The sequence below is a fragment of the Erinaceus europaeus genome, chromosome 8 (assembly GCF_950295315.1).
Source record: "Erinaceus europaeus chromosome 8, mEriEur2.1, whole genome shotgun sequence".
NCBI classification, from domain to species: Eukaryota; Metazoa; Chordata; class Mammalia; order Eulipotyphla; family Erinaceidae; genus Erinaceus; species Erinaceus europaeus.
Window position 1 is genome coordinate 70,955,725 of NC_080169.1, and position 27,322 is coordinate 70,983,046.

General features: G+C 38.8%; 1 protein-coding gene across 4 annotated transcripts in view; it reads right to left on the bottom strand.

Annotated features, from left to right (window-relative positions):
* The window catches only part of FBXL13 (F-box and leucine rich repeat protein 13), a 329,012-nt gene that overhangs the window by 66,919 nt on the left and 234,771 nt on the right, over window positions 1-27,322 (bottom strand). For all 4 annotated transcript variants that reach the window (XM_060196358.1, XM_060196360.1, XM_060196359.1 and 1 more), the window contains 5 exons: window positions 21,997-22,095; window positions 21,401-21,518; window positions 21,152-21,314; window positions 19,987-20,106; window positions 16,662-16,788 (listed from right to left, as the gene is read on the bottom strand). In XM_060196358.1, coding sequence (XP_060052341.1) covers window positions 16,662-16,788; window positions 19,987-20,106; window positions 21,152-21,314; window positions 21,401-21,518; window positions 21,997-22,095 — 627 coding nt within the window. The remainder of the gene's footprint in view (window positions 1-16,661; window positions 16,789-19,986; window positions 20,107-21,151; window positions 21,315-21,400; window positions 21,519-21,996; window positions 22,096-27,322) is intronic.

A 27,322-nucleotide genomic window follows, 5' to 3' on the forward strand; every position in this document is an offset into this window, starting at 1 on the left:
CTACACTCATTACCATGTGAAGGACCCAGGTTCAAGCCCCAGGCCATCACATGGGAATGCTTACAGAAGGGGAGCTTCATAGGCCATAAAATAGTGTTGTGGTGTCTCTCCTTCTTTCTCTGCCTCTCACTCTCCACTTCTGTGTCTTTCACTTTCTCTCTAGAGGAAAGAAAAAAGTGGCCACTAGAAGCAGTAGAATCATCTAGGCCCACTGAACCCTAATAATTATCCTGCTAGGAAGAGGGAGGGAGGGAGAGAGAGAGAGAGAAGGAGAGAGAGAGAGAAGGAGAGAGAGAGAGAGAGAGAGGAACTGAGACTGCTTGCTATGTGCCAGACATTATATTAAGCAGTTTACATTCATTATCTTATGGAATCCTCACAACTTTACCAGGGAAGTAACATTATATGATGTTGTATTAAACATTGGATATAAACATTGTATTAGTGAGAAGGAAACAGAAACACTGAGAAATTAATTTGGCTAATGTTTCATTGTTTGGTGATAACGACCAGGATGTGAAGTTACACTCTGACTTCATTCTTTCAGTAACTTTTACCAAGGTAGTACTACCATACCTTATTTTACCATTTAACTGTATCTTAAGAACAGGACGGTATCTGTACATTTATTTTTATGACTTACTCATTTTTGTGAGTGAGACCAGAACACCTTCAGTTCTGGCATATGCTGTGCCAGGGACTGAACCTGGGGCACCATGCTTGCAAGTCTTGTGGTTGATCACCATACTATTTCTCTAGCTGTCTACAAATTCAGTACTCCCAGGAGTTAACCCAGAGTTTGACACATAGTTGAAAATGAATAAATATTTGCGCATGAGTGAACAGTCTATTTATAAAGTTAGCTGTTTTTATGAACCCACTTCTCCCATATCTTGCTGGCATCCTAACAGAACTCTTGGAAAGAGAAAATTATTTTGTTTTGTAATTGTATGAATTAGTGTTTATATTTTCTGTGTCTTTGTGAAAAAGTTGCTCTGTGTAATGATCTTTTTTTCAGGAATGAAGAACAAATCATAAACTTGGAGATACATTTCATCTCACTTCAATCTTCAATCAGCTATAGACCAATTTCTCTCCTCTCCGTGTGTTACAAACTCCTTGAGAGGCTGCTTCTGTCACGTATTTCTCATCTTACAGAGAAATTCCTATCACCTGCCCAAGCTGGTTTCCGCCCAGGAAGATCTACCTGCGAACAAGCCCTGGCCGTCTCAACTTACATTGAAAATGGATTCCAGAAGAATTTAAAGACGGGTGCTGTCTTTGTTGATCTCACAGCAGCCTATGACACAGTCTGGCACCGAGGTCTCCTAGTCAAGATCTCAAGATGCCTGCCTCCATGGGTGGCCAACACTATATCGTTTCTTCTCCAAAACAGAAGATTCCGGGTGCATCTCGGTGACAAGTCTAGCAGATGGAGACTTGTCTCAAGTGGCCTCCCCCAGGGCTCTGTTCTGGCTCCTACGCTATTTAATATTTACATCAATGACCTCCCAGAAACTTCTTCAAGGAAGTTCATCTACGCCGATGACATCTGCTGTGCAACTCAGGCATCCAAGTTCGACATCCTCGAGGAAACACTCACGAAAGACATGTCTCTGATATCTGATTACTGTAAAAAATGGCGACTAATCCCTAGCACTGCAAAAACGGTATCATCTGTTTTCCATCTACACCATGCCTCGGCCTTGCGTGAGCTTAATGTGCAGCTTGACGATACGAGAATCTGGCATGAAGCCCAGCCAGTATCTATCTTGGCGTTACTCTCTATCGCACTCTGTCATTTCACGAACATCTCATAAAAACTGCAGCAAAGGTGGGCGCGAGGAATAACATCATTGCAAGACTGGCCAGCTCCTCATGGGGCGTGAGTGCTTCCACACTACGATCATCATCTCTGGCATTATGCTATTCCACTGCAGAATACTGTGCCCCAGTATGGTTCCGTAGCCCCCACGTCCACTTGGTCAATTCCAAATTATATTCCTCCATGAGGATCATTTCTGGAACCATCCGTTCCACCCCGGTTCCATGGCTGCCAGTTCTTAGCAACATCGCCCCGCCAGATATTCGTCGGGATACGGCATCATCTAAGTTCATTTCCCACGTCTACGCTAGACCGGACCTGCCAATATACGCGGATATCTTCGCCCACCCTGTCCAACGCTTGATGTCTCGTCATCCAATCTGGTCCCCTACGCCTACACTGAACTTCTCTGTTCCAGACTCTTGGAAACAGAGTTGGCAGTCAGCTGAGGTAAAGAACAAACACCTCATCACAGACCCCTGCAAGCGTCAACCCGGCTTTGACCTAGCACGTTATGATTGGGCCCTCCTCAATCGCTATCGAACAAGCCATGGCCGGTGCGCCGCTATGTTCCATCGCTGGGGAGCCAGAGATGACCTGAACTGCCCCTGCGGCTACAGACAGACTATGACCCACATAGTCAACGACTGCCACCTCTCCAGATTCAAAGGAGGTCTCAAAACTTTACATCAGGCTCAACCTGACGCTGTTAACTGGCTACGGAAGAAGGGCAAACGCTAGAAGAAGAAGAACTTCAATCTTCCTAAAATCACTGATAATGCTATCCTGTACAACACTCTTGAATGTGAATCTTAATCTCATAAGTGATCTTTCCTTTTTTATTCTGGTTAGCAATTACAGTCTTATAAAAAAACACTACTTCACAATCTTTTATTTCTACTTGATTGTTAATGTAAAATTTGTTATCATATGTCTGTTTAAATATAATTTAAAAATTACTCTTGGGCTGACAAAACAGCTCATTTGGCTAGTGTGCCGCCTTGCCATGTGCACAATCCAGGCTCAAGCCAGCTCTCACTGAACTGAAGAAAGCTTCAGTGCTATGGTTTCTTTTCTATCTTTAAAAAAAAAAAATACTCTGATTTGGGCTAAAGCATAATAGTTCTGTAGATGACTTTCATGCCTGAGGCTCTGAAGTCCCAGGTTCAATCCCCAGCACCACCATAAGCCAGAGCTGAGTAGTTTCTGGAAGAAAGAAAGAAAGAAAGAAAATTACTCTGACTTAGTTTATTGACCCACAAAGTTTCAAGGAAAGCTATCTTTGGTTTGCCCACAGAAGTAGATCCTATCTGTCTTCATGGAAGAAAGGAACAATCATCAGCATCTCTACTACCTGAATGTAGAGCAACTCATTTTCAAGACTGCCTTCTATCTGGTGGAGCTTGAGAGGAGAGTATGACTCCAAAAACTTTCCTAGAGGGGGAGTCGGGGGGTAGCGCAGTGGGTTAAGCGCACATGGTGCAAAGCTCAAGGACCAGCATAAGGATCCTTGTCCAGCCCCCTGCTCCCCACCTGCAGGGGAGTCGATCACAAGCAGTGAAGCAGGTCTGCAGGTATCTATCTTTATCTCTCTCTCTCTCTCTCTGTCCCCTTATCTCTCCATTTCTCTCTGTCCTATCTAACAACAGTGACATCAGTAACAACAACAATAACGACAACAGTAAAAAACAATAAGGGCAACAAAAGGGAAAATAAATAAAAAGTTTAAAAAAGTTTTTTTTTAATTTCCTAGAAGGAAATGACAAGCTCAAGCTGGTCACTCATTTTTGCAATGTTTGTAGTAGGCATTTTACTGCAAAAGAGAATCAACTGACTAATTTCTGTGAGAAAAAACACTGGTGTAAGTGATAAAATCCAGAAGATTCATATGAGGTCTCTAGCTAGGGCTCAGACCTGGAATGAAATGAGTGAAAATCTAGCTCCATATTAAATATTGGGACAGAGAAGACTTCTTGGCATGTGGTTTGAAAAAAAAATTCTTTAGGACTGAAAGATAGCACACCCATTACACAACAGACTGTCATGCTTAAGTCTTGAAGATAGCACAGCCAATACACAACAAACTTTCATGCCCTAAGGTCTGAAGGTCCCTGGTTCAGTGACCATAATTGAGAGCTCAGTAGTGCCCCAGTTAAAAGAGAAAAAAAAAATGGGGCGGTAATGCACCAAGTTAAGTGCACACAGTACGAAGACCAAGGACCCGCGCAAGGATCCAGGTTGGAGCCCCTGGCTCCCCACCTCCAGGGGGTAATCTCACAAGCAGAAGCAGGTCTATAGGTGTCTTATCTTTCCCTCCCCCTCTCTATCTTCCCCTCCTCTCTCAATTTCTCACTGTCCTATCCTATAAAAAGTTACATATATTTCAGTGAAAATCATTATGTGTGTATGCTATATTAAATTCATCACTAAAAGTGCAATCTTGTCCTGCACTGGGCAATTTTTCTGATTTACTGACCTCTCTCTTTTGTAGCCACTAATTGATATTACAGTCTAAAAGTTCATTTTTGTGTTGCTCGATTAATTTTTTTTGTTTTTTTGTTTTCTCTACATACCATATTTGAAAATCCAAAGACAATCATTTTGCCTCTGAGTTACTCTGCTTCCTTTTAAGTCCCAATTCTTTCTACTTCTTTAGTCCCAAGTGATTTCATGTATTTCCTGCTGTAGACACTTTGCTTCACTGGACTGAACCTCAGGCTTTATTTGTGTGTGTGTTCCAGGCAGATGGGTGGTCTCTTGAAAGTGTATCATCAGACTAAGACATGCAGCTGTAAATACTCTCACTTCAGCTCAGTGCTTGGTTGAGAAAATATGGTATTTGAAGAAACCTTAAGTGTTTGCTTGAAAGGATGGGAATGGTACCAAACCCATTCATTCACTCACTCATAGACTTACCCATCCAATATTTACATGACTTCTTACAGACTAAGAATTATGCTAGGCATCTCAAATAGAAGCTGATGTAGCCTCTGCCCTTAAGCTCGCAATGCTATGGGGAGACAGATGTGGAATAAATATTAAAATACAACAAGCTGGTGACTTTGGTGGAGGCATAATACAAGAAGATTTTAAGCCTGCCCATAAATTTCAGGACAGCTTAACAGAGCTAAAACGTAGAAGGGGGGGGGGGTGTTTCAGAAAGAGGGAATAACTTGCAGAGATTGGGAGGCAAGAAAAACATGGCATATTTGGGGAAGTATGAGCCGCTTCTGAGCCTCTGCAGCTGAAGTTGAAAGGTTGAAGTCAGATGGGTGATTGCAGAGGTCAATAGTATCCACTTCAGGAAGAAGCTGGTCTTCCACATTAAATTATTTAGACTTCATGCTGTAAGTGAGGTGAGATTACCAAAGAAAACTAGGCAAGAAAGTGAGTAAGAGGCTCAGATGTGCATGCTGGATGATCCTATTGCAGGAGAGCAAAGAACATAATTGAGGGCAGTGGTATTTGAAGCAGGAGGCTTTGGTAAGGAGAAAGGAAGGCAAAAAGAGAGGTTGCAAGTACATAAGAAATACTTGTACTATACTAATATCTGAGCTGCATGCATTGGCATCTTTCTATTTTACTATATTATTTAGTCACAGAGAGTTGTGTTTTGTTGGGGGATATAAATAGCCGAAAGTAGAGGGCAGATAGTGGCATGCTCACTTGAGCACACATGTTACTATGCTCAAGGACCTGGGCTCAAGGACTTGGATTCAAGCCCCCAGTTCCAACCTACAGGGGAAAAGTTTCACAAGTGGTCAAGCATTGCTGTAGGTGTTTTCATCTCTCTCCCACCCACTCTATCTTCCCTTTTCATCTCAGTATCTATCTCTATCTAATAAATGGATAAATAAATAAGAAATAGTTGAGACTAAAGACTTTAAACATGTATGCAATTAAAGTTAATATGGAAACCACTGGAATTATATAGGCCAATTTTGCAACCTAATTTGAAATAATTTGTGTGATACCATCAAACTAAAATCTAATTTTACTAGGAGTCATCTGAGTGGAAATATGTTCCTGGGAGACTATCCTGAATGTGGCAGAGAAATGATACAGAACATCTGGAACTAAAGAATGCTTACTTATTTTGAAAACTACCTAGAGACATGTCTCTATTCCTTTAGTCCCTTTCCTCCAGCCACAGCCTTTGTTGTTAAAATTCGGAGGCTCTAGCTGGCTGGGCTAGCTTCATGGGCGGGTAACAGAGACAACCAGAGACGTACGGCTGGGCAGGGAAGCTGTATTTCTTTATTCAAGAACAACGATTCATAAACTAAACCGAACTAATCACCAAACAGAACTCTGCTGCCTCTTTCCCCCGCTGCGGCACCAAGCGCACTCTCGAACTCTGGAACCCTCTCGGGGTTCCTAGGGGGCGGGGCCAAGCGGGCCTGCGAAACTAGCAGGACTAATCCAATTTTCTTGGCAGGGGGAGAGCTAGAACAACCCAATGTAAAGCATACAACAAGCCTTCACTAAAGCCATTTTTTCCCCTACCTCATGACTTTTATATATGTTGTACCTTCTGTCTGGGATACTCTTCATGACATTCTTCATGTGCTTGGGCAGGTACAATAATTAAAGTATCTTGACACAAGTTAATAGTGCCTTTTAAATTATCTTAGGCAAAATTCCGTTTATAAGAAATACTGATCACATTTTTCAAACTTATCAGAAAAATCACAGTTGTCATTGGAGATAATTTCAAGGCAATGCCAAATAGTTTTGCTTTCTGGTGCAATCTTTAAAAAAAAACAATAATAATGTGGTGACATCAATGTCTCTGGATCTCTTTTCAGGAGTTTTGGCCCAAATATCTCACAGACTCACATTCAGTCTGACAAAACTGAAATTTATTTTCCTTCAAAACCTGCTAGTTTTCTTCTATTATACCTATCTTTTCTGAAGCAGACCCTCTCTAAACCCAAAGTCAGGTTGTTTGAATCTTTCTTACCTTCCCACTCCTACCCTCCACAATCTTTCACAAGTAATCTATCACCAAGTTCTCCCCATACAGTTCTTTTTTCCTTCCTTTAAATTACTCTAGTACTTTTCACTGACTTCCCTCTTCCCAGTCCCTCTTCCCTCCACCTGTTCCCCAGATAATTTATCTTAAAAGGGAAGCAGACTATGACTCTGACTTTCCTACTAAATGCTGCTTCATCAACCACTGGTTCAAGTTCAAGTTCCTGGACATAGCATGAAATTTCATCAGTCAGACTTTTTTTTTTTCATAGTATATTCTAGTAGTACTAAGCTACCTAGAATTCCTTGAACAAGATGTAGCATTTGCATACATCTGTGTTGAGTGAGCTGAGTTAAGAGATTATTTCCTCTGCTTTTTCTCTCTCTGCCACATCACATTTAAATAGCTTACACAGATTCTTCCCTTTGGGCTGCAGAAAACTGATCTTACTCATATTTGGGAATTCTAGAGATTAGCACTGCTTCATTAAGTGAGTATTTATCAACAGTCTACTTCCCCCACTCCCTACTCCATGGTTCTGGGAAAATGTTGATAGCAGTAAATAAAGCAAAATCTCAGTCCTTACGAGTCTCAAATATGAGTGAGAGAACTCTAGTAGGTTGTCCGCATAATACTCAAGATACAGTATTTATAGTGAGAGATTTTGAAAACAGGAAAATGAAAGACTCTTCTTAAACCACTGTCTAAGCTCATCGTCTGGAACATGGCTCTGACTCATTTTTCCTTTAGACAGAAAATATGGCGGTGACTAAAGCAACTAAAGCAGTTTCATTGAACTGCCCTAGCTGTGGATCCTGTGGTCTCTAGTAAATGATAATTCTCCTAACTGGTGGAAAACATTTTCCCACATAAATGGAAATATAACTTAATTTCCAAAAAATCCTCTCAGCTAGGAAAGGACTGAACAGTAGTATCCCAATTTAATAATTAGACATTAAGAAAAGGGCTACGAAAGATCATAGAAAAGGCTATAGATTTTAAAGATTTAAGTTGCCACCACATCAGTAAACTATTTTACTCACTTATAAAGCCTCACATTTTTAAATTGAAAATGATAATTAGTGTATTTCCCCTTCCTTTCAAATGTGCTTATTAAATAACTTCCACACACAAGTTTCATTCACACAAGACAATGCATTAGTCCCTGTTTTCTAAAAATGACTGAATGAAGACAATGAAATTATTTCTAAATTTATAAAGTTTGAGATAACTCCTCTTTTTCCTTCCCAGTGTGTGTGTGTGTGTGTGTGTGTGTGTGTGTGTATGTTATTTATTTTTGCAGCCAGGGTTGTGTCTGGGGCTTGGTACCTGCACAAGTCTGCCATTCCCAGGGATCCTTTTCTTTTAATACAGGGTGAGAGACAGAGAGGAATAGACAGGGCGAGAGACAGAGAAAGGAGAAGGAGTGACACTTCCACTGCTCCACTGCTTGTGACACTTCTCTGAAGGTAGGGGAACTGGGAAGTTGAAACTGGGTTATCAGACATGAAAACACTCTACTAAGTGAGCCATCACTTGACCCCTACACCACTTTTCCAACACGCAACAAAACTGCTTCTCCCACTGTGCATAGAACTCAGCTCATTATGGACACCACCATTTGAGTAGACACACAAGTAAAAAAAATGGCATCAAGTCCTTCCCAGGACCTTGAGACCTTGTCTCAGTCTTTTTTTTTTTTAATTTAAGAAAGGATTAATTAACAAAACCATAAGGTAGGAGGGGTACAACTCCACACAATTCCCACCACCCAATCTCCATAACCCACCCCCTCCCCTGATAGCTTTCCCATTCTCTAGCCCTCTGGGACCATGGACCCAGGGTCATTGAGGGTTGCAGAAGGTAAAAGGTCTGGCTTCTGTAATTGCTTCCCTGCTGAACATGGGCGTTGACTGGTAAGTTCACACTCCCAGTCTGCCTCTCTCTTTCCCTAGTAGGGTGGGTCTCTGGGGAAGCTGAGCTCCAGGACACATTGGTGGGGTCTTCAATCCAGGGAAGCCTGGTCAGCATCCTGGTGGCATCTGGAACCTGGTGATTGAAAAGAGAGTTAACATACGAAGCCAAACAAATTGTTGAGCAATCATGGACCCAAAGCTTGGAATAGTGGAGAGGAAGTGTTAGGGAGGTACTCACTGCAAACTCTAGTGTACTTCTGCTTTCAGGTATATATTTTGCAGTAGTTTATGGATACGTGTGCACATAAGCTCTCTCTCACAGAAACTGGTGTATATCTAGGTTATGGGACTTTGTTAGAAAGTGAACCACCTGAGATGAAATTAGAGTGTACTATAAAAGGAAAGGTCTCACCCAAGTAATGAAGCTGAAGGGTTGTCATTCCACACGTGAAGTCTCTGGACACAGTCTGAGGTGAAGAATGTCGAGGTGGCAATCGTTGCGTTGGTTAGGTTGTGATCGGCGGATGCAATATTATTTGGTATGGATTGGGAGACGCATACGGGAAAGTGGGCCCTATCCAAGGGTTCCAGGACTGGGGGAAGTAGGGGCTCTATAGTGGAGATGTGAGGTTCCTGCTGTCTTAGGGTTCAAAAAGACAATCGATAGTTAATGTTATCATCACATTATTTGTTAATTGGGTTAACTTTGAAAAGTCCTTTTGTTATGGTTTGCTGTACAGTACCCAGTATCTTGTATATAGCTGTGCTATTGGATGCTTCTAATCTACTTGGTCTAGGCTTTTGAGAGAGTCCGCATATCAAATACACAGCCTATATATTAAAAAGATTCAGTTTGTGTTTTGAGAAACTTTGAGACATACAATTGATTTTCCCCCTCTCATATTAATTAACTAGTGATTTATATGTCCACATTTTGCTAGGAGTGTACATAAACACCATTCCCACCACCAAAAGACTGTGACCCATCCCTCCCACCCACTCCCACCCCCCACTGGCCCAGGAAGCTGCATGTCTACCACTCACCACAGGGTTTTTACTTTGGTGCCCTACTTACAATTTCATCAGGTCCTGATTTTAGTTTCCCTTTCAGATCTTCTTACTCAACTTCTGTTGATGAGTGGGATCATCCCATACTCATCTTTATCTTTCTGACTTAGTTCACTTAACATAATTCCTTATAGCTCTGTCCAAGATGGGTCAGAGAAGGTGGGTTCATTGTTCTTGATAGCTGCATAGTATTCCATTGTGTATATATACCACAGCTTTCTCAGCCACTCATCTGTTGTTGGGCACCTGGGTAGCTTCCAGGTTTTAGCTATTATGAATTGTGCTGCTATGAACATAGGAGTACACACCTCTTTTTGGTTGGGTGTTATAGAGTCCTTGGGGTATAACCCCAGGAGAGGAATTACTGGATCATATGGAAGGTCCATGTCTCAGTCTTTTAAGGGAGACTGTGGTATCCTGCCCGGCCACACAGAAAAGACTGGTCCTGAAATGAGTTTAGCCTGCAATGTTCACAGCTGAGACCATGAGCTTCGAGCTCAGACCTACAGGGACTCAGAGGTTACACAGACTCCTGTGCTAAATATAAATATATGGGCCCTGGGTCAGATGGATGGAAGTAAACAGTTTATTTTATTTTTTTAACATTTTATTTATTTATTAATGAGAAATATAGGAGGAGAGAGAGAGAACCAGACATCACTCTGGTACATGTGCTGCAGGGGACAGAACTCAAGACCTCATGCCCAAGAGTCCAATGCCCTAGCCACTGCGCCACCTCTTGAACCACAACAGTTAATTTTATTCTTTTTTTTTCAAGAATGAGAGCTACTCACTTTCCTAATCTAACTTTCTAGCCTTTTTCTCTATTCTGATGCCATTTTCTCAGACAATATGTTTTTTAATTTATTTAAATTTATTTTCCCATTTGTTGCCCTTGTTGTTTTTCATTGTTGTAGTTATTATTGTTGTTATTGATATCATCGTTGTTAGATAGGACAGAGAGAAATGGAAAGAGGAGGAGAGAAAGACAGACACCTGCAAAACCTCCTTCACTGCTTGTGAAGCAACTCCCCTACAGGTGGGGAACCAGGGGCTCGAACCTGTCCTTGCTCTTTGCACCACGTGCGCTTAACCCACTGTGCTACCGCCCGACTCCCAACTCAGACAATATTTTTTATCCAACTTCATGTCAGCAAAAACTATGATAGCAGTGGGCCCCTAGAACCATGCCTAAAATGGACTTCCTAGCTTACTTTCACCCTAAGATTTCTAATCTCATCTGCTCTGTTCCTGCTTTTTGGTTCCTGTTCATTAACCATTTTGTCCTGCTTCATATCTTGCCACCTTTCAGTCCCCAAGTTGCAGACACTACCTAGATTCCATCCTGACTTCTCTGGGTAGACAACCTTACCAATGTGTCCAGGAACCTTGCCTCTCCAGAGGCCTATCCCCACTAGGGAAAGATACAAACAGGCTGTGGGTATGCATTGACCTGCCAATGTCCATGTCCAGTGGAGAAGCAATTACAGAAGCCAGAACTCCTCCTACCTTCTGTACCCAAAAACGATTTTGATTCATACTCCTAGTGGGGGAAATGATAGGAGGAAGAGGGTAAGAGGGCTCTGAGCTCCAATTCCATCAGGATCAGGAGCAAGAAAAGGAAAAAGAAAGGGACATTTGGGCATGTGTAGCTAGGAAAGGAGAAGATGGGCATGACACACCCAGTTAAGCATACATAGTACGAGGCTTTGAGGCCTGCTCAAGGACTGGAGTTTGAGCCCCTGCCTCCCCACCTGAAGGGGCAAGGATGTTTCACAAGCAGTGAAGCAGGTCTGCAGGTATCTATCTCTATATAGTGCTTATCCTTCTCTTCTCCCAGTTTCTCTCTGTCCTATCCAATTAAGAAAGAAATGGCTGTCAAGAGCAGTGGATTCCTAGTGCTGGTACAGAGGCCCAGAAATAACCCCGGAGGTTAAAAAAAAAAGTCAATCTGACCATGTTCCTGTCTAACTGACAATTCTCCCATTGTTAAAAGGGCAGAGGATAAATCCCTCAATGCCTGACCCCTTCACAACTTGGCCCCCCATATACCTCTCAAGCATCCTCTCTACCACTCTTCATAACCAAACCATACCCAAATGTGCACATTTCCTTATACTACTTCCTATATACTTCCTATACTACTTGAGGGTTTTTTGTTGTTGTTGCTGCTGCTGGGTGTCTTTCTCCCCCCTCCCACTACATACTTCTCTTGGAAAAGGATATTTTCCCTGGGTTTTAACTCCTGTTTGTTTTCCATACACATCACATGATGTAACTGCTTTTCCCGCATCCACCTTCTGCTAAAATGTAAGCACTGGGGGAAAGTAAGGGAAGAGGGTCAGTCTGTTTGTTCATTTTAGCATTCCCAGCACTGAGGGTAATAGAGTCAGAATAAATGTTTACTTACTAAATCCCCTAGTAGTGAGAGTCTAACTCAAAACTCACTATGGAAAATAATTGATAGTGAAAATACTTGCTAAACCGCCCCCACCAAAACATTTTTTCCTAAAGTCACAACGGGTCATATTTGATCTCTGTACCAAATCGGAGTTTAAATCTGAATGTTAAGTCAAATTTGCACTTCATCAGACTTACAATCCAGGTTGTTCTTATAACCCCAGTTGATATCTGGGCTGACTCATTTTAATTTAACTCTGTTTGAGGTTAGCTTCCACAGCTGTTACAACTCTGTGCTGTCAATCATTTCCCATTTTAGATCTGAGTGTAACTGACTTGGAGAAAAAAACAACATTTAGAAGACTATCTTCAGTGTTTTAGCAGAAAAAAAACTAGCACTCTCCTTCCATAGGTGTTTACTTATAGTACTCTCGAATTGTATATATATTTCACAAGAAAACAAAAACAGTGAATGGTACTTGAGCCTGTATTTAAAGTTTTATAACTCACCCTTAGTAGATAAAATTTTAATATGTAATAATTTAAAATTAAAATTCAGTTTTCTCCAAATGTTAAAAACTAGTATAAACTAGTATAAACCTCACTAAGCACATTAAACAGATATTCATAACATACTATAAAGCTTATGACAAGTATTGTAGTGGAATTTTATTTTAATATGTTTTATAATGTGCTTTGTCCTTAAACTTCTATTACTCTATGATTCCTCAGACAACAGCTGAACATTCTATTTATATGTGTCAGAGAAGGAGTTTTTTTTCTTTACTGGGAGGATAAATGGGATACAGTTGATAGTAAAATACAGTAGTTGGTACATCTGTAATATTTCTCAGTTTTCCACATAACACTCTAACCTTCTACCTAGTTCCTTCTCTGCTCTCATGTTTCCAGTACCTCAACATTCGCTCCAAACCCAGAGTCCTTTACTTTAGTGCAATATACCAAATCCAATCCAAGTTCTGTTTTGCGTTTTCCAGAGAAGGACTTTCATAGGAGAAAAAAAAAAAAAATCCTTGCCCTATTAGCTTTAAATCCTGGCTTAGGACATGACTTCTTCTTTTTTTTTTAAAAAACCATTTAACAAGCTGGAACATTTTTCTGCCCTCAGATTAGGTAAGCATCCATGTGAAACGAAGATGAAAAAGGAAACAGAGTGAACAGAAGGAAGAGCCTGAGGAATGCAAAAGAATGTGGGGGGGGGGGTAGTGGGGGCTTTCTATTCTAGAGCTCCCTGAACTTTGTTCAGCTAGAGAGACAGAACCTCTCCAAAGGTAGGTTCTTATATAAAAGTAAATGAGAACACATCCCAACTTTCCTCTATAAAGTTGTGAAAAGAAACAAGGCATTTCTGTGCTCACTATTTTATCAGCTAAGATCTAATGAGGAAAACAAAAACAACTCTATTTTAAACTGAGAGAATTTAATTGTGACAAGAAATTGGCTACATATTTGATAGAGAAACAGAATAGATAAATGAGATAATCACACAGTCTAGAAATCAGCAGCTGCAGGAAAGAACTAGTGCCTCAGTACTGGAAAGACAATGGAAAAAAGGTTTATAGAATCCCAGGGACCAGCACAACCCAGGAAAGGAAAAACCACAACAGACCTGACTAGAAGAAGTAGATCACAACGAAATGATGCAAAGAAAGGTGGAGGAACATCATGGTCTCACCGTTCTCAGACCCCAATTGCTCACAAGCATCAAAATCAATAGAAATCTAGTTGACATGAGTCAACCACTCTGTAGTAGAGTGAGAGAAGAGAGAGCTATGGATCGGAGGACAAACAGGCCCAGATGTTAGAGTAGAAAAGTGTCTGTGCAAGATGTCAACTGTACACTTAATATCACCTCCCAGAACCCATTCCCAGAATCTCCTAGAGTTCCCATTCCCCAGAACACACCATGAGGGCAAGCAACACAAGAACAAAGAGAGAAGACTTGAAGGAGAATGGAACTGGAAGAAGAAGAAGAAATGTCAAATGGTGCCTCAGATACTTCAGTAGATTCCAGCTTGCAATGAAGATGGCAATGAGAAGACTAGATTTGACTAACTATGAGCTAACTACATGTAACTGTCTCCTGCCCCACACTCATGCCACATTTAAGTGACATTCAAAGAAAGTGGTTAAAAAAAAACATAGAAGAATGGAAACTTGAATCTAAGTTCACTCAGATAAACTACGGTGGTGGGGCAGGGATGGAAGTAGAAAGACAACAGAACTTTAGTGGTGGATGTGGTATGAAACTATAGCCCTTATAATTTTATACTCCTATAAACCATTATTGAATTGCTAATATAAATATATTTAATTTTTATTTATGAAAAAGAAAAACTGACAAAAACCATAGGATAAGAGGGGAACAACTCCACACAATTCTCACCACCAGAACTCTGTACCCCATCCACTCCCCTGAGAGCTTTCCTATTCTTTATCCCTCTGGGAGTATGGACACAGGGTCATTATGGGATGCAGAAGGTTTAAGGTCTGGCTTCTGTAATTGCTTCCCTGCTGAACATAGGCGTTGGCAGGTTGAGCCATACTCCCAGCCTGTCTCTCTCTTTCCCTAGTGGGGTGGGGCTCTGGGAAAACAGGGCTCCAAGACTCATAAATTATTACTTTTAAAAGAAAGTAAAGAATTTAGTCCAATGAACAGACACAGTCTTTCATCTAAACAAGCCCACTTACCCCACATACAAGTATGAACAAATCAACTACACAGAGAATAAGAAAACAATAGCCTTAAGTGATGAAATAGACCAAACGGGTTTACTGAATATTTTTAGAATACTTCATGCCAAAACAGCTGAATTACATTTTTCCACCTGCCCATGAAACATTTTCAAGGATATGCAGTGTGCTACAACACAAGACAGGTATTAAAAAAAAAAAAAAAAAACTTATGAGGGTTGCCATCATGTCAAGTATCATTTATGTTCATAGTTTTATAAAATTAGAAATCAACAGCAAAAAGAAAGCAAACAAATTCATGGAGACTAGACAATATGTTTCTCAACACCCATTGGGTCAATGAGGAATTAAAGCAAAAATTTAAGAATACTTGGAGACAAACAAAAAGGAAAACACAATTATCAGAAGCTATGAGATATAGCAAAAGCAGTTCTAAGAAGTTAATAAGAATACATGCCTTTATAAAGAAATCAGAGTGAAAATAAATTAAATAGACTTCAAACAAACAAACCTCAGAAGATCAACAAAACCAAGAGGTGTTTTGTTGCATGAATAAATGAAATTTATAAGTATTTGGCTAAGGTTATAAATAAAAGGAAGGAAAAGAGAATAAATTGTAACAGACACTATATCATACAAAGGGCTGTGTAGAAATATACAAATAGGAGACTACTTAAAGAACTGTAAATTTGCCGGTAAATTTGATAATCTAGAGGAAATTGATACATTTTTTATATAAGGACACATTACCAATTCAGAAACAAGATCAAATAGAAAACCAGAATTGATTGATGTTGTCCCATTGATTTATATTCCAATATCATTCCCAATGTACTGATTTTCTAGAGATGTGTGTGTGTGTGTGTGTGTGTGTGTGTGTGTGTGTGTGTGTGTGTGTGTGTGTGTACACATTCTAAGGACATCCCATTAAAGTTTTTAAAATTTTTTTATTATCTTTATTTATTGGATAGAGACATCCAGAAATTGAGAGGGAAAGAGGAGATAGAGGAGAGAGACAGAGACACCTGTAGCCCTGCTTCACCACTTACAAAGCTTTCCCCTGCAAGTGGGGAACCAGGGGCTCAAACCCTGGTCCTTGCACATTGTAACATGTGTGCTCAACCAGATGCGTCACCACCCGGCCCCCATTAAAGTTTTTTGGTAGCAGCAAAACTTTAGGTCCACTTTCCTTCTATTTGGAGCTGGAGTGATAGGATGGTGTGACCTTAGTTTCAACTTTGATGAGTACTCAGCAGCTCCCAGGAAATAAATTCCTTAAATTGTATCCTTTTGTAGACTTGATGAGGCCATTTCTACACTCAGATTTTGAACTAAAATTTAGATCTTCAGACACTCATGCTAATTGTAATGTTAATTGTACATCATGTACAGATGTACAATTAACAGCAAAAAATACTTAAGTCATCTAAGATGTATTTCTCCCACATCAACCTAATTTCTAATAATACATAGTATGTATTACTATATTCCAAATACAAGGTATAATACTTCAAACTGCCAGAATGTCCTTCAGAATATATTACTGTATTTTATCATTTTAAATCAGAATAAGATTGATTTTCATATAACTTCATATATCTCTATTCTAGAAACAATAAATCTAAATTTGCCTTTTATAGTCCAGTAACTTAGGAAGAAAAGCAACTATTGTCCTTTCCAGTGGTTATGAAATGAAAAAGTTATTATATTACAGGAAACAATAAAAGTCATTTAATTGCTTCGAACTTTTTTTTTTTTTTACCTCATTAGAAATTACTGTTCCGGAAAGATCAATTGATAACAAGGAAAAGATGTTCACGATATGGTCAACTCCTATGTTAGTCAACAATACACAATTTCGTAAACTCAAGTAGTTTAAATTAGGGCAGCTGAAAGAAAGCAGCATGAAAAAAAATCTTATTTAATGACTTAGTAGTAATTCTTCATATAAAAACTGTTGGCAGGAATAAGTAAATAGTAGTGTGGGGAGGGAGGGAGGGAGGGGCAGGGAAGGAAGTCTTCTAGTCCCCAAACTATGCCATTAGCAAAAGGTTAGTTTACACAGATGTACCTGGAGGCAGAATAGAGATTGCCTGGCAAAAATAAGGGCATCTCCTAGGGAAGATCTAATGAATGGAGAATGCATTTTTGTTTTACTGTGTCCTAAGTGACCTCCCTTTCATTCTTTTCTAGGTGCTTCATGTAAATTAAGCTGTTTAAAGATGGTATCTAGGTAACCTATACTAACTTGAAAGCTTGTTTCTTTTCCTGCTTTATGGATAAATATATTTTGAAATCAGAAATTGATTTTGGACTGTGTCAATATTATCCATGCATATTTTGAGATAATTACATTTTCTCATTTTCCCATAGTAATATGAAATACTGAGTTGATGTGAGATTTTCAAATAATAATGCTATGTCAGAGTTTATTTAACCTTACCAATGTGTTATAACTTATTTATTAATATGCCTTACATTTTTTAGTTTTATGTTCATGAATTAAGTGTACTGATTTGTTATGTTCCTAACCCAGATTCAAGTTCAGCCCCCACACAGCACTAAGGAAGCTTTGGTGCTGTGGTCTCACACTCTCTCTCTCTCTCTCCCTCCCTCCCTCCCTCCTTCCCTCCCTCTCTTATCACCTCTCTGCCTTCCTTAAAACTAACTGGGATGGCAGGCAGTGGCATACACAGTAAAGCACACATTCTATCATGCTGAAGGACCTAGGTTCAAGCCCCCAGGTCCCACCTACAGGGGGAAGTTTCTCAAGTGGTGAAATAGTGCTCCAGCTGTCTTTCTTTCTCTCTTCCTATCTATATGACCCCTCTCAATTTCTCTATAAAAAAGAATGAATGGTTTTAAAAAAAAAAAAAAAACAGCAATGTAGAGCAATAGATTCATCATGCAAGCATCAAACCCCAGCAATAAACTCCACCCTGCTGGCAATAAAATATAAGTAAAAATAAAATATCAAATTCAGTGAAGATGGTGTCTAGGAGCAGAGACAGTCTGCCCAGTAGAACTCGTAGAACTCATGCACTGCCGTGTATAGTATCCCACTGCCGTGTATAGTATCCCACTGCCGTGTATAGTATCCCACTGCCGTGTATAGTATCCCACTGCCCTGTATAGTATCCCACTACCATATGGGAGCAACACAATATGGGGGAAAACACCGTGGAAGGTGAAATGGTGCTGGGGTATCTCTTCTCTCTGCCTCTGTCTCTCTGTGAAAACATCTAAAAGTAAAAGAATGAAAATATCATCTCAGGCTGATAGATTTGTGCATGTGCGAGATTCTAATAATGTGAAAAGAAGATTGCTTTTTAGTTTAAAAAATTAAGAAGGTATCTGATACTACATGTTAAGATACTTAAAATTTCTGTTTCTCTCATGTGTACAAGAGCTATATACATACTGTTATTAATAAATTTCTTTTTCCCCCATAAATTTGCCTTGTGCTTGTTTGCTTATTTATCCAGCATCTGAAGAAGACAGTGGAGCATAGGATGATCTAATCTAAGTACAGGTCTGGATTTTATCTCAACACTAAAGTAAATTTAAAAGCAGCAAATAATTTGCCATTGCAAAGTTGCATGAGAGTTGAATTATTTATAACATGTTCTGTGGCTTTGCTTTTGGTGAGAAAATACATCACATGCATAACAAACACTACTATATAAATTTTGTGATGAAGGATCGCTAAATGAGCAGGGAGAAGGAAGGGAGCTAAAAGGTCACCTGTATATTAGATGTCAGGTGCAGGCAAAAACTAGTTGGGTCATGGGCCCCTTGGAATATATATAAAATAGACCTACTCACTTTTTCCAAAACAGAGATCCCAAATGTTCATTTGCAATATTCCAGCCTTTAGGTTCATGATTAGTCAACAATTTGCTCTGCTTTCTTTCTTAACTCTTTAGTGCTACCATGCTACCATGATGCTACCATACTTCCCAGAGCAGACAACCCCACCATGTATCCTGCAGCCCCATATCTCTGCCCCACTAGGGAAGGAGAGAGACAGGGTGGGAGTACAAATTGACCTGCCAACACCCATGTTCAGCGGGGAAGCAATTACAGAAGCCAGACCTTCCACCTTCGCACCCCATAACGATCCTGGGTTCATACTCCCAGAGAGTTAAAGAATAGGAAAGCTATCAGGGGAGGGAATGGGATATGCAGTTCCAGTGGTGGGAACTGTGTGGAATTGTACCCCTCTTATCCTATGGTCTTGTCAATGTTCCCATTTTATAAATAAAAACTTAAAAGAATAAAAAGGTGGGGTGGTAATGCAGTGAGCTATGGCTAAGAAAGGAAGCAAGTTTGTAGAGGGTCTTGTGTGCTGACCTACCACACGAGTATATGAAACTATACCTCTGGGACCACAGCAGGCTTGTAAACCAGCATTTCCCCCATAAAATAATTGAAAATGTGACTAATTTATATGAAATGCCATAAGTTTCTTAACATTAAAAAAATTGACTTCTGGGAAAATAATCTCACCTATCTTTTACAAATTTGAGATGAGATTGTGACTTGAGACTTTGTCACAAGACTTCTGGAAAAAAGAAAGGGTCAAGAATAAATCTACCAGCTGGGAAATGCCGTAGTAAAGATTTACACAAATAATGTCCTTGAGGTGTAAAGAGAAATCACTCATGTCTACATATTTATAACTTCATAAATGACCCATAAATGACATAAATGTCAAACTTTCTCAAGGAAAAACTTAAAAAAATATCTTAGATATAATCAAAAGATTAATTCAATCAATTTAAAATATTCATGTGATCCGGGAGTTGGAGCAGTGGATAAGGCTTTGGACTCTAAAGCATGAGGTCCCGAGTTTAATCCCCACCAGCACATGTACCAGTGATGTCTGGTTCTTTCTCTCTCTCCTATCATTTCTCATGACTAAATAAACTTTTTAAAAAAGTTTTAAAATATTCACTGAGTATTAGACCAGCTTCTGGGGATCCCTGATATTTTCCAAATGGTTTTAACGGTCTATCTTGGATATTTCTCACTGGAAAATTTACTATGTTGATTATATGATTTGATATATTATTGTTTCATCATACCAGTCTGATAGTTTGTAGAGAGAGGCATCACTCAGGTGGGTACAGTTACTTAAATTTAGCTCTCTTATTTTTGTGCTTGCAGAACCATCAAGAAAATGTCTCAGTCCACTGTCACCAAGTCTGTAGAAAGATAAGAAAAACTTTATATGTGATTATATAATACATAATTATATATCACTATATAATGTAAAAATTATTTACTACCATTTATATTTGTTTATTATACACTATTAATCTCAGAGAGTGTTTATTGACAGTATGGTATAGAATAGAAATATTGGGGGGGGGGGTCAGGCAGTAGCTGGTCAAGCACACAGGGCTCTAGGCTCAAGGGCTGGAGTAAGGATCCCGGTTCACAGGCGGTGAACTCTACGTCTGTCCAGCTGTAAGCAAATCCAAAATTGAAATCTAAGCAATTCACCAAAGAAAACCTTTCAGAAATATTGATTTCTCAGAAGTTTAGAAAAGATCTCTTATCTAAACCAACTATGAGGACTCTCACAAGGAAAGATAGCTTAACAGTGCTTTGTGAATTGGTCTATTCTTCCAAGTGCCTATGATTCTCTCTTCAGTTTTTCCAGATAACCTCTCCAAGAATCTATGCAACCAGTCTGAATTCAGTGCCCCTCTTTTGTGTTAGAAAAGAAGTTTGCATTTAGTAACAGCTATACTCCCAACTTACATGTTTATTCTACTGACCAATGAGCACCTGAAAGAGTGAGCCTGCACCCCATCATCCAGGGCCCTAGTCAGGGAATCCTGGGATTCCCACATATATATGATGGGCCTAGATCTCTACCAGATCCCTCTCCATCCTCACTTGTCATCTCCATCAGGAACAACATCATAAACCCTCTTGTGGGCTTCTACAGGACCTTACCCTCAATGTTGAACAACAATGGTAGAAACTGTCTGAAGGGAGCCCGGGTCAATATACTATGCCACTTGAGGAAGACTGGTCCTGAAATGAGTATGGCCTAGAATGTTCCTAGCTATGACCATGGGTGTGAGCTCAGACTGACAGGAATGCAGAGGTTACACAGGCTCCTGTGCTAAATATGAATAGACATGGGCCCTACGTCAGACTGATGGGGTTTACACTTAACAGTGTTTATACAGAGTGAGTCTAGTACATTCTAGATAGTCAGTGTTTCCTGAACATTACCTTATACAATTTGTCAAATTCAACACAGTCAGGTGTTTCAAAGGTGAGAGTGACTTGAGGCTACCATCTGTTATTCTTCTACAATTTGACATGTAAATGTGACTGATATTTGGATAAGTCTTGTCTATATATTTGAAACATGCATCAGTAATCCTTTTATTCCCTGGTTTTAAAAACAAAGGGAAAACATTTGTAATGTTGTAATAGCAAAAAATAAAATAAATGATATATTTTTTTAATATTACAAACCTTCAAATCGGATCTTTCTAAGGTTGCAAGTAGAAAGGGCTTTGAAAGAACAATCAGAGATATGTGGTGCACCAATGAAAACTACTGATGTAATGCGAGAGCACTTCTCAACTAAAGCCTTTAGGAGCAAAGAAAAATAGAAAAGAAAAAATTAAGTACAGTGTGCAGAAACAGCAAAGTGATGAGTTAATTTCTCAAGATTTTTAAAAAGACACAGTAACAATTTTTCTTAATTTCAAAGAAATTGGGATCTTTTCCATTTTATTTTAGAACAATTATAATTGAGTAGAGCAGAGAATCAGAATTAAATCTTGTTATAAAAGTTTGGGAAAGCATGAGAAAATCACACCATTTAGAAACTCAGCATGTCGAAGTAAAACTGAAAGTTGATGCTGAGCTATAATATCCTTGAAGTTGTAGGATATTTAAGGATTCAGCTATTCAAATATATCTATGTGTAAATTTTTACAGGATATTCTCACTACGTAAACCTACTAAAATTAAAAAAAAATCAGACATATTTTTTCAATAATTCAAGCCCTGGAAAACTGTGCCCATCTAGCATAGTTGAGAAAATAAACTTTCCAGCTACCTACTTTCACACAGTTGTCTGTCAGAGTTGGCATGTCATTGATGGTCAGATGCATAATCCCAGTGCAGCTGTTTGCAATGTTCCTGAAACCTTTGACTGAAATCTGAATTGTACAAAGTAGATTAAAACAGTGGGAGAATTCAATAGCATGTCATTTAATAAAACCCTAAGGTAGTAATAAGGAAAAGGTAATCACAATGTTGCTACTATGGTTTAAAGTGAAACCATAATATATGGCAGACAGAGGAAATCTAGTCTTGACTTCTTTATTAATTTTTACATATATAAAATGTAAAATAATCTGTAACAGCTTATTTTTGTTGTGGTAAAGTCCACAAACATAAAACTCATCGCTAAAGCATTTAAACTTTCATAATCTTGAACAACCAAAGCCTTTATTTATTTATTTATTTACTTATTTATCTTTATATCACAGAATTACATGTCGACAAGGGGTTTGAATCCACACCATTCCCACCACCAGAGTTCTGAATCTTCACTCTCCCCACTGTAATCCACCACAGTTCCCCCTAAGGTTATAGACATGGGCCAACCATCTTCTCTACAACTCTCTGTCCACATTTATACGTAGGTGTCCCTTCTTTTTCTGATTCAATCCTCTTTTCCCCTCCAAGCCACTCATAACATCATAGTTGACTCCACATATCACTCCCCTTTTCCTTAACAAGCAAAGCCTTTATCTAACTCCAAAACATTTTCATTAAGCTCAAAAGAAATGCTATAGGTTAGAAGCCTACATCTTAAAAATAAATATTCCCCAATCTCTAATCCGTATTCTGTCTCTGTGGGTTTACTATTGAAATACTTCTAATATGTCTTTTATGTCTTTTCCTTATCTCTTTTCTTCTTTTCCTTTTTCTTTTTCCTTTTTCCTCTCCAGGGTTATTAGTGGACCTTGGTGCCAGTACTATGGGTCCATTGCTCCTGGTGGCCTCTTTTCCATTTTTTATTAGATAGGACAGAGAAAAATTGAGAGGAGGGAGAGATAGAAAGAGAGAGAAAGACAGACACCTACAGGCCTGCTTACTAAATTAACAGTAAACCCAAAGCTAGACTATGGAAACTATCCAGTAGAATGTGAGAAAAATATTTTTTAACTTTACATAACTCAGTTGAGAAAAAACAACTTTCATACACTGTAAATTGGGTATAAAAATTTTGAGGGGCTGTGGAGACACCATAGTGGTTATGTAAGACTCTCATGCCTGAGGCTCTGAAGTTCCAGGTTCAATCCCATTAGCCAGAGCTGAGCAATCCTCTGGTCTCTCTCACTTTCTCTGTATCTTTCTCACTGTATATCTCTCATTAAAATAAATAAATGTTTTTCTTTTTTTTAATTTTCGCAAGGGATTTTCTTTTTATTTATTTATTTATTTTTTTAAAAAGGAGACATTAACAAAACCATAGGATAGGAGGGGTACAACTCTACACAATTCCCACCACCAGATCTCTATATCCCATCCCCTCCCCTGATAGCTTTCCTATTCTTTATCCCTCTGGAAGCCTTCTACTTGCTTTCTGCACTTGTTGAGTCACTGCAGAGTATTGTGCACTTTCACTTTAAGGAAATTACTTTAAGGAACTGAAGTAACTTACTTAAATCCCAAATATTTAATTAAGGTGATTCAGTTCCTTAAAATTAAATTACTAAATTGATATGGGTTATATGTTATTTGTAATGGATATATGCTAGCTTGAATGTTTAGCTTGAATGTTATTATTTATCTTGTATAGCTTTATGAGAAGCCATGTTTTTCAGCACTGAGTTCTCACAGAGTGCATGTAGTTAATCCATTATGAATGGTCTCAGCTCACAACTGACTACTTTATTATTATCTTTATTTATTTATTTATTTATTTATTTATTTATTAGATAGAGACAGCCTGAAATTAAGAGAAAGGGGGAGGATAGAGAGGAAGAGAGACAGAGAGACACCTGTAGCCCTGCTTCACCTCTTGTGAAGCTTTCCCCCTGCAGGTGGGAACCGGGGACTTGAACCCGGGTCCTTGTACACTTTAACATGTGTGCTCAGCCAGTTACGCCACTGCCTAGACCTGCAACTAACTCCTTACTCATAATGACATACAACAATGTATCTAGATGTAAAACAACTGAAGTGACAAACTATTCACTACAAATTGAAGTAGTTACCAAGAGATAAAGAAAGAGGTTTAAGCGCTTTACTCCACTATCTACAAATTGATAGAGAAAGAGTTCAAGTGTTGAAATTCCCAATCCAGTACTCTTTCTGATGAACATTTTTCACTAGTAACATGCAGTCCAAATGTTCCTTGCTGGCTTTGAGAGTCCCTTAAGCCTAGCTGCTTCATAAGTCAGGAAATGAAGTACAACGTCCAGGTGGTTCTGCTCATACATAGACTATAGATAATAGAAGCACATGAACTTGCAAAAAGAAAAATAAAGCCAAACTATCTCTGAGAACTGTGGTGTTTATCTTTGGAGAGATAGGGGTTGTGGGGGGGTGCAGGGGTCAGAACTTTGCTGGTGGGTGTGGAATGGAAGCATACCCCTATAACCTTATAATCATGTAAATTATTATCAAACCACTAATAAAAACACAGGGAACAAAATGAAAACAATAAAATAAGTATTTTAATATTTTTTGAGTCTAGCATCTTCAGCCAGAAACATTCTCAGTCCCAGGAGTGGGTAGATCTCTCTGCTTTGAGCTTATTATACCTCCAATTTTTCTTTCTCTTTTCATCAAATCAAGCCTTGTTGATTTCTCTAGCTCCAATGACTCCAATTTATTTCACTAATTTCCTTTTTCTTTTTCTTTCAATTGTATAACTACTTCTGCCAGTAATCTATGCATGTCTTAGTTATCCACCCAACCAAAAGATGATCGTATATTTCTTACTATGTTAGATAACTATTATAGGCTGAATGAATTGAATAAAGGAGCAAAACAAAGACTGGGAAAGAGCACAGAAGTTGGCTATAGATAATAATGAAAATGGTTCCAAGTTGAAGGTAAAGCAGAAGCAGAAGTAAAGTCATAGTTCACTAAGATCATCCTTGGGATGAATGAGAAAAGCTTAGTAAGAATGGAGGGAAAAATAACAGAAAACTTTTAAGGAAAAAATAAGATATTTTGAATTAAACTTCCATGGACTCAAGAGTGGTTGTTTTCATTCAGCTTCTCCAAGAAAATTCCAGGGAAGATTAATAAACATAAAAAATCTGAGTAACAGAAGAGAAGATTGCTAGGTTTAGAGTCAGCAGAATTAGGTTTGAGTCTGCTTCTGCCTCTTATAAAAAAATATAATGCAACCTCTGTGTCTCAGTTTTCTCATAAGTAAAGTGGGTATAATATTTAGTATATTCTTAAGAAGACAAAATAAAGTAATGTATATAAAAGTGATTAGTTAGTACAGTATAGTGTTGGGCATCAATTTCCCTATTACTACTGTTCTTCTAGGCCTAGTGTATTCCCACACCAAAAACAAAGATTTGGGCCAGTGAAATAGCTCACTTGGATAATGCACTGCTTTGCTGTGTGTGACTCAGGTTCAAACCTAGCCCTCACCACATTGAAGTTTTTGCATGGTGACCATGCACATGCACGTGCGCACGCTCGTGTGTGTGTGTGTGTGTGTGTGTGTGTGTGTGTGTGTGTGTGTGTGTGTGTGTGCTGCTATCTCTGTTTCTAAAAACAGAAACAGAAATAAAATAAAGGTTGAAGAACTAGAGTTATAAAACCTTGAGAGAATATTGTAGTTCTCTCTTTACATTAAAAAGAAATGGTAATCAAAGTTGTGTGCTTTAAACACAAGCTTCTTATCTTTCCTTGGCTGTACATCAGCAGGGCTGATCACAGCGTCAATCAGAGTGAGCACTCCTTAAGAGATGAATGAATAGAGAGTCCTGAATTGCACAGTTGTTGGCAGAGCCAAGACTAGAAACCACCACTTCCCAGAATAAAACATAACCCTTGAGATCTGAAGAGTTGTTTTTGATAACATTTTTAAGTTTCTACCACTTTATCTTAGGTCCTGACAATCCATTAGTCTAGCTCTAGTTTTTCCAATAGTATCTTGCTCTAAACAGTAACTTTTTTCCTTTGACTACCTTAGAATTATTACACTCCTTGTTATGCATGTACAAACTATTGTATTTACTGTTGAATGTAAAACATTAATTCCCCAATAAAGAACTTTTAAAAAAAGAAATTTAAAAATAAAAAAATGAATTATTACATTCCTGATTTCCAAAGGTTTTCCAAGGAAAAGCCCAGAAAAATAGCTCACTAGGATAGTGAGCTGCTTTGCCATGTGTGTGACTTAGGTTTAAGCCTGGCCTCCACTACATTAAAGGAAACTTCAGTGATGTGGTCTCTTTCATTCTCTCCCTCTGCCTCTCTCTTTCTCAGCCTCAATTTAAAAAAAAAAAAACTATGCAAAGGGGAAAAAATGATAGCAATAAACAGCCACAGCTGAGTGACTCCTGGCAATGCAGCCAGAAATTTAAATATCAACCAATAAGATTACCAGAAAGGAAAAAAAAACTGGAAGGAGGAAGAGACTGCTGAGAACAACCTTTTAGTTTTGTCCTGGCATAAAATGCTTAGTTCTTTGCACAGTTTATATTAGAATATCCAAAATGATACTTGTCTAATTTTTTATGACTCAGATATTCCTGCAAGAATCTTTTAGGCCAACCAACTATTTGTTGTCTTTTCTTTCCACTGAAATAATGGGTTTATAAGCTTGAGTTCTTCTCTAAGGAAAAAACAAAAAATATTTTACCCTGTTAAAATACCAGCTAATATATGTGGTGCACTTTCTGCATGGTTATTTTTATAAACGTGAGAACTGCTGTCTCTTTATTGGGTTGTGATGTTATTTTGGCTTTAAGTTCAACACCATCTACAGCTCTGCCACTATGGTTTTTGCTGGTTAAGGACCTATCAGTTTAGAGTTAGCCACACTGGTGGTATTCCAGCCCCACAGAAGTTACTGATGGAAGCAGAAAAAAAAAATGGTTATAACAGAAAACATTTTCTCAGTTGCCGCTGCCCTCAGCAAGGAAGGACAGAGCTGTCTGTAAAGGAAATGACTTTTCAGTAAGCCACACAAAATAGACCAAAGTACTGAGCATCATGGAGTATTTCAATCTCTCATTGCTGTTCCAACATGGTGAGGAGAAGGAAGAGACTTATTTTAGTGAGAATAATATCTTACAAAGCTCCTACTTTCTATTCTTTCCTCATATTGTCTATGAATCATTTATATAGGACCAAATTCTTGATAGCAGCTAGAAATATCCATCTTTTGCTAGACATAAC